The sequence below is a fragment of the Exophiala oligosperma genome (assembly GCF_000835515.1).
Source record: "Exophiala oligosperma strain CBS 72588 unplaced genomic scaffold supercont1.3, whole genome shotgun sequence".
Lineage (NCBI taxonomy): Eukaryota > Fungi > Ascomycota > Eurotiomycetes > Chaetothyriales > Herpotrichiellaceae > Exophiala > Exophiala oligosperma.
The window spans coordinates 2641428-2656605 of NW_015622820.1; the positions used below are offsets into that span (position 1 = coordinate 2641428).

General features: G+C 51.3%; 6 protein-coding genes across 6 annotated transcripts; 2 read left to right on the forward strand and 4 right to left on the reverse strand.

Annotated features, from left to right (window-relative positions):
* Window positions 1-419: 419 nt before the first annotated feature.
* Window positions 420-3022, forward strand: PV06_03710 (uncharacterized protein). The gene is made up of 4 exons (XM_016404523.1): window positions 420-679; window positions 748-857; window positions 914-2113; window positions 2194-3022. The coding sequence occupies exons 1-4, from the start codon at window positions 584-586 to the stop codon at window positions 2690-2692; spliced, it is 1905 nt and encodes a 634-aa protein (XP_016265528.1). The 5' UTR covers window positions 420-583; the 3' UTR covers window positions 2693-3022.
* PV06_03711 (uncharacterized protein) lies at window positions 3002-5737 on the forward strand. Its single transcript, XM_016404524.1, has 8 exons — window positions 3002-3955; window positions 4012-4155; window positions 4212-4256; window positions 4307-4673; window positions 4739-5199; window positions 5276-5350; window positions 5432-5479; window positions 5557-5737. The coding sequence occupies exons 1-8, from the start codon at window positions 3304-3306 to the stop codon at window positions 5655-5657; spliced, it is 1893 nt and encodes a 630-aa protein (XP_016265529.1). The 5' UTR covers window positions 3002-3303; the 3' UTR covers window positions 5658-5737.
* A 201-nt stretch (window positions 5738-5938) lies between these two features.
* PV06_03712 (uncharacterized protein) lies at window positions 5939-6337 on the reverse strand (the record flags this gene model as incomplete). The annotated part of the gene is made up of 1 exon (XM_016404525.1): window positions 5939-6337. The coding sequence occupies one exon, from the start codon at window positions 6335-6337 to the stop codon at window positions 5939-5941; it is 399 nt and encodes a 132-aa protein (XP_016265530.1).
* A 189-nt stretch (window positions 6338-6526) lies between these two features.
* Window positions 6527-7950, reverse strand: PV06_03713 (uracil-DNA glycosylase; the record flags this gene model as incomplete). The annotated part of the gene is made up of 1 exon (XM_016404526.1): window positions 6527-7950. Exon 1 carries the CDS (start codon window positions 7889-7891, stop codon window positions 6527-6529), a length of 1365 nt encoding a protein of 454 aa, XP_016265531.1. The 5' UTR covers window positions 7892-7950.
* Window positions 7951-8602: 652 nt separating this feature from the next.
* On the reverse strand, window positions 8603-10062 carry PV06_03714 (uncharacterized protein). The gene is made up of 2 exons (XM_016404527.1): window positions 9901-10062; window positions 8603-9810 (listed from the first exon to the last, which is right to left on the reverse strand). Exons 1-2 carry the CDS (start codon window positions 10045-10047, stop codon window positions 8647-8649), a joined length of 1311 nt encoding a protein of 436 aa, XP_016265532.1. The 5' UTR covers window positions 10048-10062; the 3' UTR covers window positions 8603-8646.
* Window positions 10063-13202: 3140 nt separating this feature from the next.
* Window positions 13203-14838, reverse strand: PV06_03715 (uncharacterized protein; the record flags this gene model as incomplete). Its single annotated transcript, XM_016404528.1, has 3 exons — window positions 13203-14432; window positions 14538-14561; window positions 14623-14838. 3 exons carry the CDS (start codon window positions 14836-14838, stop codon window positions 13203-13205), a joined length of 1470 nt encoding a protein of 489 aa, XP_016265533.1.
* Between the last annotated feature and the right edge of the window lie 340 nt (window positions 14839-15178).

Consider the following 15178-nt stretch of genomic DNA (forward strand, 5'->3'; position numbering starts at 1 on the left):
GCGGTGTATAGATTTATTACCATGGCTAGAGGGTCGGAAACCTGTTCGGAACGCGCGTGCCGATGGGAAGTCGAGATAAGCCTGGGATGTTGCGACCTGCCTGTTTTGTATGCCTTGTCGACTCGAGAACGACTTGAATACTGTGATGTCCTGCTAACATTTGATCGAAAGGATATGTGATGATGATACTAACGTAAATGAAGCATTGCCGCATTCATGCCAGCATTCGCACGACCCATTCTAGTTGATAAGCGTCTCTGCTATGTCAGATATATTGACATCCCAGAATGAGTTGCTGCTGAGGCAATTGAGTAGACTGGCGAGATGCTTTAGGCATTGGGCGTACCTAGAAGGCTTAGGGCAAATTCCTAGAAGGCAAGTATGCCGAACCTACCGATGATGGCCGATAATATCCTTGAACTACGCGAGAATTGTTTTCCTCCGTCGTACTCGTACAGGAGACTTCACCAATATCCGGCTGAAGAATGATCAAACTACGTGACGCATGTTGACACGAACTGTACGGAGTACCTGGAGTCTCTTTCGATTGATACATGTTATTTCCATGCATTACTAGACCCAAATGATCGATCAAGAGATGCCCTCCCTGCAAGACCGGGAGAGCTCCCACGATGACTCGAGACCCGCAAAAAGGCAGCGCAACTTTATTGCTCGCCAGGTATGGAATAGATCTGATCGGATACACCAGAGCAATCATTCCTAGCACAAGGCTAACTGTCATCATAGGCATGTGAGGCTTGTAGAGCAAAGAAAACAAGGTGTGACGAGGACATGCCTTGCAGCCTCTGTCGAAATCTCGGCATTGAATGTACCTATGTCGAGCGCAAACCTACCAAGTATGCCTGGGTTCAGTCAATATTCTCCCAAACCCTACTTACCAGGTCACTTGTAGGAATGAAACATCCATGAGCATGATCTTCAATACTCTGCGGAGGATGGAGTCGAAGATTGATCACCTTTCAGCCACGAATACCCCGAGTCCATCGTCGCAGACTAATCATCGACACGAAGTCAACCACGTCCCTACAATGAGCCCTTATCATATTGATTCCGCACTTTCCAATGCGCCATTGACATCTCCTCAAACTCAGATAAGCAGACCTCTGAGTCAGTCAGCGGCTGTCGGAACCGTACTATCGTTCAGTGCTCATCGCACGATACATTGGCCTGGAGTGCACTCCTCTCTAGCCCTTAGCGTTTCCACGGCCATTTGCGATATGAAACCAACGTTCCATACTCATCTGGAATCTAATCGACCGCCACTGGAACCCACGATTCAAGCAGCTGCGACATTTCCGACCGGCGAGTGGTTGTCCACCCTGAGCCTGACATGCGTCAAAGTCCTTTCTAATGCCTATTTCGATACCTTCAACCGTGTATATCCATTCCTCGATAGAGACTACTATTTTCTCAACACACTTGCTGTGGTCGTTCGTGAGGGATTTGGTTTTGACGTCGAGTCTTGTCTTGTCCTAAACGTTATGGCCTTGGGTTGCATGGGATTAAAGGCCTTCGGAGAAGGCGGGTTCGATACATCTCACTACGCTGACATCACACCTCTGGTTCAACAAATTATGCAGGAAGACTGTCCAGGACTGAGCTTCTTCAACGAAGCTCGTAAACGTGTCGGATTCTGCCTCTGCGAGCGGGACATTCAGAGCTGTCAATTCTACCTATCCTCAGCCCTTTACTTTGTGCAGGTCATGCGGCCAGTGGACGAGTGGATGATGACAAGCCGGGCATTTGTTATTTGTGCAGCGTTCTGGAAATGTCCACCGGATCCCCAGGACGAATGGGTCGCCGATATGCACTCACGGCTATTTTGGAGCGCCCTCATGCTTGAAAGTGTTATCGTCCAAGAATTGGAGCTGCCATCGAGCGGCTTCAAGGAGTGGGAAGATGTTGTCCCCTTGCCAAAATTCATCACATATCCTTATATCAGCAAATCAGGCGCCCAGAATCCGGACGACTCTTACTACCATTACCACTTTCTTGCACAGATTGCCGTGAGAATCATTCTCAGTCGCGTTCGAGAAGAGCTCTACTTCAGCAACCCCTCAACCGCATTGGCAGAGGAGTTGAGGCATCAATTGTAAGTAGTTTGCGGACCCGTCGGCTCAGATATTGCTACCAATGCATAGCTTGCACGCGTACATTACTAACATCTTCTAGGGAGCAGTGGCGTGCTAATCTGCCTGAAGCTTTGCGTTTTGCAGATGAAGACCCCGAACCAGTATTCGACAGTCCCAGTGATGCTGTAGTCGTAGCCTTGCTCCAAGCACGCTATCGAATCTCAATGTTTCACCTGGGCCGCCCTTTTCTCTACAAAGCACTACTGAACCCTGTTGCGGCTACAGAAAATGACTTGAAGATGTGCTCGAGCACCTTGAGATTTGCAATGGACTGGGCTTTGCTATGGGATCGGCTTTGTACCATGCCAGACTTTATGCCTCTAAAGTTTTTTTGCGCGGGACAATTATTTGGCCAGCTGTTTATTTTTAATGCGTTCAAAAACTCGGCTGAGGAGCGGTTGCGAGAGACGCTCCCTCCAGGTTACGAGCTGTGGTGTACAAAGATGCTCAGGTACATTTCTGATCTGGTGGAAACGAGTCCCACCATGGCAGCAAACTTCGAGTTGCTGTCCAGACTGTATCATCTCAATGACGAATGATTTCCCATGCAGAAAGGATCGTCCTGCACGTGGGTGAACTACCGTCGACCTGAACCGCATAGCCCCTCGATGCTGGAGCATGAATGCATTGTGTGCAACCGCCGGATCAAAGTGTGTCTCACCACTGGAGACGTGTCTCATGTAAACGGCTTAGTCGGTAACGTGAGCCGCACCGGCGGCAGCAGCAAGTGGCCGGTCCGAACGCGGGGGTCGTGGGGGAATCCGGTCGGGGAGACGGAGTTGAGGAAATTCTTCTCTACCACAAGCAGCTGCAATGAATAACATGTGCCGGACTTCTACCCCGTCACACTGCGCCTCACCAGCCCTTAGTATCAAGCTGCGGGGTCCTCCTTCTCCTTACTCATGACACCACCATCGTCAGTTGCCACTTCAGTTTTCAGGACTTCTCATTTAGGGAATCCCGAAAGAATGATGTGCTTCTAGCAAATGAGTATCCGCCTATCCCCGCTGAGCCGAACCGCAATGACAAGCACTTAAATGTGCTGATATAACGCTGTTGTTCGTCACAGAGCTCTCCAAACCAGTCATTTCTTCATCATTCATTGCTTCCATCTTTTTGATACACCAGCATCGCCAGTATCTTGTTAGCTATGAGTGTCAAGGTCCAATCACAGACTAATCCCGGCCTCACGATCTCCAAAGATCGATGTGAGCCTGGTTCCGTCAACATCCCACTATGCAAGTGGCCCAAAACAGCCAAGACCAAAGTTGCAGATCCGAGTGAGATTGCCACTAAGATCGTAGAATCCTTCAACACGGCTCTCAAAAATGAGGACACCAAAGCAATAGCCCAGCTTTTCTTGGCCGATGGCTATTGGCGAGATCATCTAGGTGTTTCTTGGGAGCTTCACACCTCGAAAGGCCGTGACAAAATTTTGGCATTCCTGGCCGATGGCTGTCCTTTGACTGAGATCAAAATCGACAACAGTACACCCTACCGAGCTCCTCACTTCGCCCCATTCGACGGTAAAGGAGATGTGGAAGGAGTGCAATTCTTCTTTACCTTTACCTCCAAAGCCGGTGAGGGCCGAGGTCTGGCTCGTCTGTCCGAGCAAGATGGTCAGTGGAAGATCTTTACCTTCTTCACCACCCTGAACGACATCAAGGGTCATGAACAAGCAATCTACCATCGCAGGACCAAGGGCGTCGAGCATGGTGGAAAGCCAGACAGAAAGAATTGGCAGGAAAGACGGACTGCCGCGATTAATTTCGAAGGCAAGGAACCAACCGTGTTGATTGTTGGTATGTCTAGCTGTTGGAGTTGTCGATTGTTGCTATCCTTTCTAACCATTTCACAGGAGCTGGGCAAGCTGGCTTGACAGTAGGAGCTCGACTACAGATGCTCGGCGTCGACACTCTCATTGTCGATCGAGAAGATGCCATTGGCGACAACTGGAGACGACGATATCACCAGCTCGTCCTGCATGATCCGGTCTGGTATGGTATGTTTTAGCCTTCTCCTCCATGTTCCGAGACTCAACATTCTAACCATGTCTAGATCATATGCCGTATTTGAACTTTCCTCCTCACTGGCCGATCTTCAGTAAGTTGTTATTGACTCGTGATTGTTGGAAATACCTGACAGTGATCAAGCTCCCAAGGACAAATTGGCGGAATGGTTCGATTCATACGCAAAGCTCCTTGAGTTGAATGTCTGGGTCCAGACCACTCTCGAGTCGACTTCTTGGGACGAAAGCAAGAAAGAATGGACCGTCAAAGTCAAGCGGACCAAGGCTGACGGAACCACCGAGGCTCGCACACTTCATCCAAAGCACGTCATTCAAGCCACAGGACATTCAGGAAAGAAGAACTTTCCCTCCCACATCAAAGGCCTCTCCGATTTCAAAGGCGATGTACTCTGTCATTCTTCCGAGTTCAGAGGAGCCAGAATAGAAGGCAAGGGCAAAAAGGCCGTAGTGGTGGGATCATGCAATTCCGGCCACGACATCGCCCAAGATTTGTAAGTCTTTTTTTCCTCCTGCCCAAAACTTCTGTTGTTTTTTTAGGTGCTGAAATCTATGACAGCTACGAAAAGGGGTACGACGTCACACTTGTCCAACGATCAACAACATGTGTCATTTCCAGCGAGGCCATTACCGAAATCGGCTTGAAGGGCGTTTACTCCGAAGACGGACCACCAGTTGACGATGCCGACATGTGGCTACACAGTTTGCCAAGCGAAGTCCTCAAAGCGTTGCAAGTCAACGTCACGGCCGCACAGGCCGAATTCGACAAGAAGACCTTGGACGGTCTCACCAAGGCTGGGTTCAAATTGGACCGTGGCCCCGAAGATGCGGGATTGTTTATGAAGTACTTCCAACGCGGCGGAGGGTATTACATCGACGTCGGTGGTTCTCAACTCATCATCGACGGTAAGATCAAGGTCAAGCAGGGTCAAGAAATCGAAGAGGTTTTGGCTCGTGGATTGCGATTCGCGGATGGAAGTGAGCTTGAAGCGGATGAGATCATCTTTGCAACTGGTTATTGTGAGTTTTGTCATTCCTTCATGTCTGTTGTTGATCTTGTGCCTGGTTACTGATCGGTGTATTTTCTTTCGTATAGCAAACATGCGAACACAAGCAAGAGAAATCTTTGGTGATGAACTTGCGGACCGAGTCGGTGATATTTGGGGTTATGGTGAGTATTTTTCTTGTTTCTTCGTATCAAACTCTTTTGTCGTACAGCACTGATCCATGGTGTGTGTGATGATTATTGTAGATTCCGAAGGTGAAATGAGGACAATCTGGAGAAAATCAGGACACCCAGGTATGTTTTTTCTTGCTGCTTGTTGCCTCTTTTTCATTTTTAATTCAGCTCATCAACTGACACTTGAAAACAAACAGGGTTCTGGTTCATGGGTGGAAATCTTGCTCTGTGTAGATATTATTCCAAGGTCCTGGCTCTTCAGATCAAAGGTCTATTGGAGGGATTGTACAAGTATTAAGTAGACTTGCTCAACTTGCTACTTTCTTAAGGGTGTTTGGCAGAGACGTCAGCAAGGGTTGGGACAGCATTACAAGCCCATGGGACCAAAGGGGGGGGGTGGGGAGGACTTTTTCGTCGCTTTTCCTTGACGGAGTGGATGAAATTGGTGAAGGGTCGCGATACGTCCCGGTCAGGTCAGGTTATTCAATGGAACCAAGTCGCCAGGTACACAGACAGGAACAGTATGATTAACAAAATGAACGAGGCAAGACGTTACCTTTTGCCCAAAGATTTCCTAGTCTATACGATTCCGTTGAATTGTGACCTGAAGTGGTTTGAATTTTTTTTCCCGGCTACTGTTACAAGGTATTCTGTCCATTCCCTCCCATTCCATTCAGGCCATGTCCAAAACCATCTCACCATCCGAAGCCCAAGAAAGAGACAAGAAAAAAAAGGAGAGAAAAGAGTGGAACACTTTCCTGACGGTTGAGAAGGATACTGACCAGTCTCTGTCCACATGTGAGACCCCGTCACATCCACATCTCGATGGTGACAAGGGCGTTGAAGGTGTCGACGATGATTGTGATGCCGGATAGGAGAGTCCAGAGTTTTCAACATGGTGGTTATTATTCCTTCCACGAAAATTTCTTCTTTTTGGATTTTGTTCCCCCCTTTATGATGAAAGAAAAGATGGTCCATTGCCTTTCCTCACACTCAACACCCGCATCGATTCATGGGAGTTGATCGTCCTGGCCCCTCCCGTTTTAAAGCTGCTTTGGCTGTGTTTGAGCTCATGTCCCCAGACGTACATTTGGAAAGGGCTGCAGTATGGCTTCAAACTTCACCTTCCAGCAAGACCACAAAAGCCCATGCTACGTAAGAACATGATCATTCCTTTTCCTTGGCCTTCCCATCAGCTTCTGCTTCGAGTCTCGCTACCTCTTCCAATGCAGCAATGGCATCGTCATCATCGTCGTCAACCTCAAACTCGTCCTTGTCCTTGTCCTTTTCTTTCTCTCCATTGGCAACACTAGTGCTCTTCTCGACCAATTCCGTCACCGGCCCATCTTCTTTCAGGGTTCGTTCTTGATCTTCCGTGACCTTGACCGGCTCCTGCACATCTTTCGACGGCCCCTTTATCGGCACACTCTTCTTGTCGAGATTCCAATCAATCACCCCTTCCGGCCCGTACCGACTCTCGAGCCAGTCATTGGCCTTTTTGAAGTGACCACAGTCAAAAAACCCCCTGTGCGCGCTGAGCGGACTCGGATGCACGCTCTTCAAAACGAGGTGCCGGGCCCCCGTGATGCCGGCGCACCGTTTCTGCGCCGGACTGCCCCAGGCAAGAAACACGACCCCTCTGGTCCTCAGCTTCACCACGGTGTCGATGACCTTTTGCGTGAACTTCTCCCACCCGTGGTTCGCGTGCGAATTCGCGTCGCCCGCCCTCACGGTCAGACACGTGTTGAGCAACAAGACCCCTTGATCCGCCCAAGGGGTGAGCAGACCGCCCGAGTTTTTGGGTGGGGGATTGAACCCGGGGTAATCTTTTTTGATGGCCGTGTAAATGTTTCGCAGACTCGGAGGCGCGGGGGTCGGCGGACGCACCGAGAAACACAAACCGTGGGCCTGGTTGTGGCCGTGGTAAGGGTCTTGTCCGAGGATGACCACGCGGACCTTGTGGAGAGGGCAGTGGCGGGACCAGCTGTACACGTCCTCCAAGGGAGGGTAGATTTTTGTCTTCGAGTCAACCTCCTTTTGCAGGAACCGCTTCAAATCCAGAAACTCTCGACTGGTGACTTCGTCCTTCAACTGCGCCAGCCAGCTGGGATCGAGCGTGTCAATTTCCAACTTGAGTAACCGCCTCTGTTCCTCGCCCAGCCCTGCAACCCATTTGTCCTTGTCGAATTTTGAGACAGGTGTGGAATCGGCCACACTTCCTGCCGCACCGGCAAGGGTACCATTATTATTACTCGTCTTCGTCTTGGGCGGTCCAAAGAATGAGGTGAGGTCGGAATTTTTCGTCTTAGGCTGCTTCTTTGCACCGTCGCCCGTCGACGTCGGAGGATCTTTGCGTTTGAGCGACATCGCGGCGGCGGCCACGAGGTTACGCACCGGTAGCACGCGAAAGGGGGAGTGGTGTATCCTGAGATGACGGTAGTACTGGTCACGAAACTCGGACAAATGAAACACTGCGGTCGTGCCGTGGCGAGGCTGTGGGACCCTGGAGCTGAACCACAAAGACTTGAGCATGTACGTCCTGAACAAGAAAGACGATAAGATGAAATCGATATGATGACACCGTACGGAACACCCGTCACTGTGCTTGAATGGAGTTCAGTGCTGATGGTTTGACTTCCCTCCGCAGCCTGAGACGCGCACCCCAGACTTTAAATTAAGACGCGTGACGCGTTGATTGCAGGGTCTTCAGCCTCGTCAGCCTTGCCTTCTCTAACAGCGGTAGTTTCGGACCAATCCTCTCGAGGTGACCAAGTATAACAGATGCATGAAATTAAGGTCATTCTATAGTTCTGCACACAATATTGAAGCCTAACCTAAAGGGCAAAAATATCCTGAAGGAGGCTTCGAGCGCGCGAAGAGTGATAGACTTGCACCATAACGGCGAGAACTGCTCTTTTGAGGGACCATGACAAAAGATTTCGTCGGTTTGTTTTATTGATTATGTTGGCCGTCCGTCTCAAAGCAACTATCTGGGGCATACAGATGGACTGCATCTCGATGTCAGAGCTCTGAGAGACTGCCATTCACTTGGTCAGAGAACCTCTGCCCATGGGGAGTGAGAAAGCGGATTCATTTTTGAGCCTTGTCACACATCGGCATTTGCCTAAATATAAGAAGAGGTAACCACCTCCGAGAGACTGATAGCTCTTGATGATGCTTTGGATACATCTGAATACGAGAATTGGACGATGCAGTCTAGACAAATTTTCTACCAAAAAAGCCCCCAAACAGCGGGTCAAGCGTCTCAGTCCATAAGGTAAGACCCATCAATCGACATTGCTTTCCGTTTCTCGCTGTCTGCAACCTCCTTTTGACAAAGAAGCCCTGGACACGATCAAAAAGGCTACTGCTCCAAGGTACATGAAACCAACAAACACCTGGGCCCGCAAGTAGGGCTTTTCTGCAGTCTTGCTGTCCCGTAGTTGCACAGCTATCACTTCCGCAACGGCAGTCGGTGCTCCAAGGGTAAACCACAGAATGGCCAACGCCGTATGGAGGTCACGCAGGCCCACGACCTCGGCGGCCAACGGCGCAGCGCTCGCCCAGATCGTCCCAGCATTCAGCCCGACCACGATGGCGAAGAAGAAGATCACCCCAATCGACTTGGCGAAGACCCAAATCACAAGGCAAAAAAGCCCAGCAAAAAATGTCGAGACCAAGGCGACATCAGTACGGCCCAGGCGGTCGCTCAGCAATCCGACAGCGGGACGACCGAGTGCTTGGCCCAGGTTCAGTAACGCACTCGCGATGCTGCCCTGTTGCTGCGTAAAGCCGACAGCCACCGTGTAGCTGGAGAGACTAAACAGCAACCCCACATAGCCCAGCACACTCAAGATGGCCCAGGCTAAGAAGGCTAAGAATTTTAACGTCAAGAAAGGAGAGTGGCGCGGTATTGAATCTGGCGATTTGGCGACCGTGACCGAGGAATGATCCCCGGGCGGATATCGTAGTAAGTTGCAGCAGATGCCGTTGACCACGAAGCACAGGATACCGAGGATTCGCATTGCCCATGGATATCCCAGCTGCGGAATCATCTTCCCAACAGCGAGCGAATAGATCAATCCACCCGTGCCAGAGCCAGCAGCGGCAATTCCATTGACGAAGCTCCGTTTTCGCAAGAACCAATGCGAGATAATGCCGATGGAACCGCTGAAACAGAAGCCCATTCCGAGGCCGAAGCAGACTCCCTGGGCAAGGAAAAGCTGCCAGTCGGTCTTAACAAACGACGTCGTGATCAAGGACAGAACCTCGAGGATCGTGCCGGTGTTGAGAACGAAGCGGGTGCCAATCTTTCGGCCCAGGTATGTGGCGAGGGGAGCGACGAACATGGAGCAAGAAATACTCAGACCGCCAACGAATGCATATTCGAGAGCTGTCGTGCCGGGGAAAGTGTCGGAGGAGAGATAGTGGGCGAGGATCACGCCGTAGGCCTGTATGGTATGTAGTAAGCGCCATTAGCAACACAGACTTTTTTGTGTCTTTGTCGAAAACAAAGAGAGACAATGCGACGGTATGCTTACGCTGTTGATCCCCCATGTATGTGCGTTGATGAGAAACGTGCAGACAACGCATACCCAGCCATAGCCGCCGTCAGGAGGGGGATTGCTCGTCTGCTTAGTGATGGTACGCGCAGAGAGGTCCTCGAGCTCGCTTTCCTGGTGTGACATAGCGGCCTTGATTCGTATCTTCGGCTTTCCAAGACCGCCTCCTACGATTCGCTAACAAGAGCAAGAATATATATACCTGGTGCAAGCCCTTTCAAATGCCTCACCGGGGTCAACACGGTGGGGAAAATCCTTCTGTCGGACCAAGAATCCACTCCTGAGGCGAGCGCATCAGCGCGGCGTCCGGAAAGATCCCATAGCAAGACCTACGGGTATGGCATCATTGATCAACCAGCAGGTGTCGGTAATGCTCAGCGTCGCTACAGCAGCAGGAAAATGTATAGATCTCACGATGGAACGCTCCTGTGTGCGTCGTCTTCGCCGCGATGACTCAAGCTTATATGCTTACTCCGTCTTTTGTGTCCTTTCTGGGCTGATATGTCCGAAGCAGTATCGTGACGATCCAATGAGGAGGCGATGACACCTTCTAGCCCATCCACACTGTTCCTCTTTTCGATCCTTTAAACCCGAAGAACGATTACGAGCGCGGCCCCACATTCAAGCTATATCGGCACTCTCTGCGGAGTACATACCTCCCAAATCATTCTGCTGAATTCTCTAGCCCCGAATCAATTTTCAGTTACGAAACGAAGACTAAGTCTGGCGGCCATGAATGCGCAGAAACGGAAGAAGAGTCGAATTCGGCAAGCATTGAGCTGCGTTTCCTGCCGAGAGCGTAAGGTCCGATGTGACCGATTAGCCCCCTGCTCAGCCTGCCAGATCCGTGGCCGTGCCCAATACTGCCGATATGAGGATCAAAATGGACTACAGATCAACGATACAGGTCTGACGCCCGAGCGGTAAGTTGGGAGTTACGATCATGCCCTTCTGGCAGATGAGACCTTGCAAGATACCTCGATCTGATGCAAATATGATTTGGATAGAGAAAGGTCGAGAAGAGTGGCTCATCGTTTCGTCATAGCAACGCCTGACTCGCCATTTCATGCTGCTGCCGCAACAACGCCGGTGCCGCTGCAGTCTCCAAGGACAAAGCACGTCACTATTGTGGATGAGTCTGCGCGGCCAGGTTCCTTGGTGGATGAGCTCAGCGAGCCGTCGTCGCGGCTGATCTGGTTCCTTGACGCCGTTGCGGCAGGCCTGAAGGACACCTGGCACACTGAGCAATTAACGAGTGAGACCATCTTCCTGGGATGGAAATCATCGGCGTCGCTTTTCCGATGCCTTGGTGAGCAAGTGCCCAACGGCGCCTTGTCCTTGCCAGAGGGACTCACGGTCGAATCTGTCTTTGGCCTCACAAATCGCACTACGTTGCACCCATTTGGTTCTCTTTGGTCTTTCGCTGGGAATCCTTCGGTGGCAGAGATCCTGAAAGCACTTCCCGGTGTGGAAAGTTGCATGAGGTCAAACTTCCTTCCCAGGAGACGCCTCAAGGGTGACATGACCAAGAACTCGCCAACTAACGAGCCAAACAGATATTATCGTAGTTTCCGACAGAATCTTCAGACATTCTACCCTCTCTTACTCGACCCCGAGGGCTTTGAACGCCGCCTTTGCGACTTCATGGAAAAGATAGGAGACTCGGGAATCGAGTCTGCGCTTGAGTTGGCATCTGAAGAAAGGTCCTTTCATGATGCCGCTTGGTACGGCCTTCTCTTCGGGGTGCTTGCGTGCGGTTGTCAGTTCTCCGGCCCCGAGTCTCAAGATCGGGTCCTGAAAGCCAGAGTTTTCGGTACGTTTTGACCAGCGGCGCGTCTCACGAGCGCGATCATGATTCATTGATCTTTCATCTGGACTGACTCTGCTGCAAGTGGCTGGGGCGTTTGAATGCCTGCGACTCGCGCACCACTACGGGATACCCACTCTCGCAACTATTCAGACGTCGCTAATGATCCTGTTCACCATTGCAAATGACTCAAATCCTGGTGTGGCCTCGGCTGTCCTCGGTAAATGTGCCCCCCAGGCTGGTCCCATGATCATGTTGCTGTGGACACTAATACGGGCGTGAAGCTTCCACCAGTCAACAAGCACAGTCTCTGGGATTGCACGTCGGAGGGCGCGGTAGTCAACTGGCTGCGACAACAACTATCCACCCCCTCTGGTAAGTGGACCTCGGAAAGGCAGTACCGCCTTTGCTGATGTACTGTATCCTGACCACCCTTCATTCCAGGTCAATGATAATGTTCTTCGACTACGAATTCTCCTCCGCCTTTGGTCGGATCCCAGTTGTTTTCTTGCCTAATGGGGATTGCGACATTGACCTGCCTCTCGAACAGCAGCACCACACTTCTCCGGTGACCTTTTGGGAGTTCACGCTCGACCTTCTTCGGCTAAAACAGAGTTGGCAGACGGTGAGAATGCGACATGAGAGCCCCGCCGACGCTGAACCCGAGATCGTCAGCAGGACTCTGAGGCAGGTCGCTGCACTGGAAGAGGCCGCTTCGCGCGGCCGCCTCACACGATCACAACAGGCCGGGGCCATTGACATGAAAGTAGAGCAGCTGATGGCCACCATCTATGTCGACAGTTTCCGGGCCGAAGTGCTCTGTTGCAGCTCACTATCGGGCTCGGTGGATCCGGCGCTGCGGCAACTACATCTCGACGACATGAGAGGACATCTACAGCAGGTCCTTCGGGCGCTCATCGCGCTCAAGCAACTGTCCCCGACGACCGTCACGACTCCTTGGACATTACATCATTGTGTCACGAGCTCGGCACTGATTCTGGCTGCTTTTGACTGTGCATTGGGCAGTACCCGAGATTCCCGGGCATTGTTGAAAAGATTCATCCTCTCATACTCTAGTGGTACCCGGGGAGACAACATCATGAACAACGAGGACGACCTGTCGAGCAGCCCCCCTTATTCTGATGCCGTCTGTGCCCTCGAGTATATCATCGAACGAGCAGCAGGTGAAGAAGCTCGGAGAATGTTATGAGTTTGATACAGATACGATCATAGTGAGGAGAATTCGTATCGACCCGCCTCGTGGCACTGCGGGAACGATCGCCTCAGCACCAATGGGCTATTGTTTGATGGTGAATTGAAAATAAAGCGAAAAGAGATGAACAAAGTTTACTGTTCAACCACATGCAATCGTTTATTGAGAAACGTACCGCATCGGCCCCAATTTTTCATGGAGGCTACTTCTGTCTTGATTTGCAATGTTTCGCTCCAGTGCCCCAGCTGTATGCAAGCCATTTCAGCCGCCCAGAGGCGAAATTCGCCACTGCTTCGTCTCCGGGTCTAAACATTCGCGCTGTGCTTCTTCCCATTCTCGGGCCACCAGGTCCGCCTTGTGCTGCGACCTTGGCCGGATGCTACAGCGAAACTCCTCTGGCATGCAGACGAACCCCTGCGTCAGTCTATCTGGGTCCGGGAAGATCGGGTTGTTGTCGCGATCGAGTGCCGGCTCGACTTTGAAAGCCCACAAGAAACGTGCCACGCCGAGGAAGAGACTTCGCTCCGCCACGTGGATCCCCGGGCAGATGCGACGACCGGCTCCGAACGTGAACTGATCGCGGGCGCTGGCTTCGGGGTTCGACGCCGCATCCGCCAACCACTGATTGTCATGTTTGTACCTGTCCGGGTTGAAGACGCGCGGGTCAGGGTGGCGCTTCGGGTCCATGTTGATGGCCCACACGTTGTTCATGACACCGGCGTCCTTGGGTATGAGATACCCTTCGTACCAATCGTCTTGGGTGACGGCGTGCGGCACGGCACCCAGAATCGTCGTCGGCATCCAGCGGAGCGTCTCCTTGATGCACGACCGGATATATGGCAGACCCGAGGCATGATCCATGGTCGGCATCTGGTGGTTCCCAATGACCCGGTCGATCTCCTCTTGCGCCTTTCTCTGGGCCTCCGGAAACAGCAGCATCGCTTGAACAAAGGCGTACAGTGTGCTCGACGTCGTATCCGATCCGGCCTCGAGGAGCGTCCCGCTAATGTAGGCCGCCTGTTCGTCACTGAACCCTTCATCGTTTTGGGCCTTGGCGAGCTGCTGGCAAAAGCAAGGCTTGATGGTTTTCTTCTTGATTTCGTCTTTAGCGTGTAGCCAATGGTCGAGGTAAAGAGCCTTCTCTTTCTTGTGAATATCCTTGGCAAACTTTTGTGTCGGGAGGGCGAAGTCTGGCAACATTCGCAGCCAGGGGAAAAAATCTATCAGTGCGGCCGTCCCGGTCTGGTTTAATTTTGCGAATTCGGTGAAGCCGTCGAACAACTGCTTCATTTTCTCGTCGTCGTAGCTGTGCGTCCGCCAACCGAAAACCAGAGAGGTCGTCAAGGCATTTGAGTATCTGCGAATGTTTTCCAAAAACCTTTCCGGCTGAACCAGCATCTGATACAACATTTGTTTGTTCTCAAGCATTTGATACGGGACGTATCTCTTGGAAATGGTGACGTTGAGGACGGTGTGGACCATTTTGCGAAGCTATAATGTTTCGTAACTGTAAGTCAACTTAGGTACATTGGTAGGTTGCCGCCAATGACCAGTATCGTACAGGTCTTTGGTCCGGCGAGATGTGAACGAACGTACATTGCGCCACTGTGGTGTGTAACCCTGAAGAAAATAATCAGTAATCATCACAGTGTTGGGTGTTCACCACTGCTGAACTTCGCACCATCATGAGCATCCTCATGTTATCACTACAAAGCGTCTGTCCGATGTACATCTCCTGCCGGTGAGAGTACCTGCCGCTTCTCTTGTCGAGGAGATCCTTTACAGCTTTGTCGCCAGAAAGCACAACCAGGGTTTTGGATCCAAGGATGAGACTGTATATTGGACCATACTCTCGCGCCCACTTCTCGAACTGGAGATGTGCATCTTTCGTCGGCATCTAACGAGGTTCCCGGCACAACAATCAGCAGAGTACTCGGTACACGAGGCGTGGAGTCCAGCGCGTCAGAGTCATTCATACCTGATGCACGTTTCCAATCATGGGCAGCGTCGGTGGACCAGGAGGGTAATCTTTCGGTCGCCTTCCCGTCCTCAGCAGACGGATGATCATAAAAATACATATGACCAGCAGAACTGTTTTACTGAAAGAAATCATTCTCTGTTCCTGAACTGTTGGCTCTCGAGATTTTGGAGATTTCGTGACTCTCTGAGGGTCTTTTAACAGCAACGAGATAACAAGGAAAACAAAAGGTAAAGGATATCGCAGGACACGGAGTCTG

Bases quoted from the DNA above. Each gene is read 5' to 3' on its own strand.
- PV06_03714 (XM_016404527.1), bottom strand. From the start codon at position 10,047: ATGTCACACCAGGAAAGCGAGCTCGAGGACCTCTCTGCGCGTACCATC. The intron at 9,811-9,900 runs GTAAGCATACCG...CATACCATACAG, and splicing joins ATACATGGGGGATCAACAGC to GCCTACGGCGTGATCCTCGC.
- PV06_03710 (XM_016404523.1), top strand. From the start codon at position 584: ATGATCGATCAAGAGATGCCCTCCCTGCAAGACCGGGAGAGCTCCCAC. The intron at 858-913 runs GTATGCCTGGGT...GGTCACTTGTAG, and splicing joins GTCGAGCGCAAACCTACCAA to GAATGAAACATCCATGAGCA. The intron at 2,114-2,193 runs GTAAGTAGTTTG...AACATCTTCTAG, and splicing joins GAGGAGTTGAGGCATCAATT to GGAGCAGTGGCGTGCTAATC.
- PV06_03711 (XM_016404524.1), top strand. From the start codon at position 3,304: ATGAGTGTCAAGGTCCAATCACAGACTAATCCCGGCCTCACGATCTCC. The intron at 4,156-4,211 runs GTATGTTTTAGC...AACCATGTCTAG, and splicing joins GCATGATCCGGTCTGGTATG to ATCATATGCCGTATTTGAAC. The intron at 5,480-5,556 runs GTATGTTTTTTC...GAAAACAAACAG, and splicing joins GAGAAAATCAGGACACCCAG to GGTTCTGGTTCATGGGTGGA.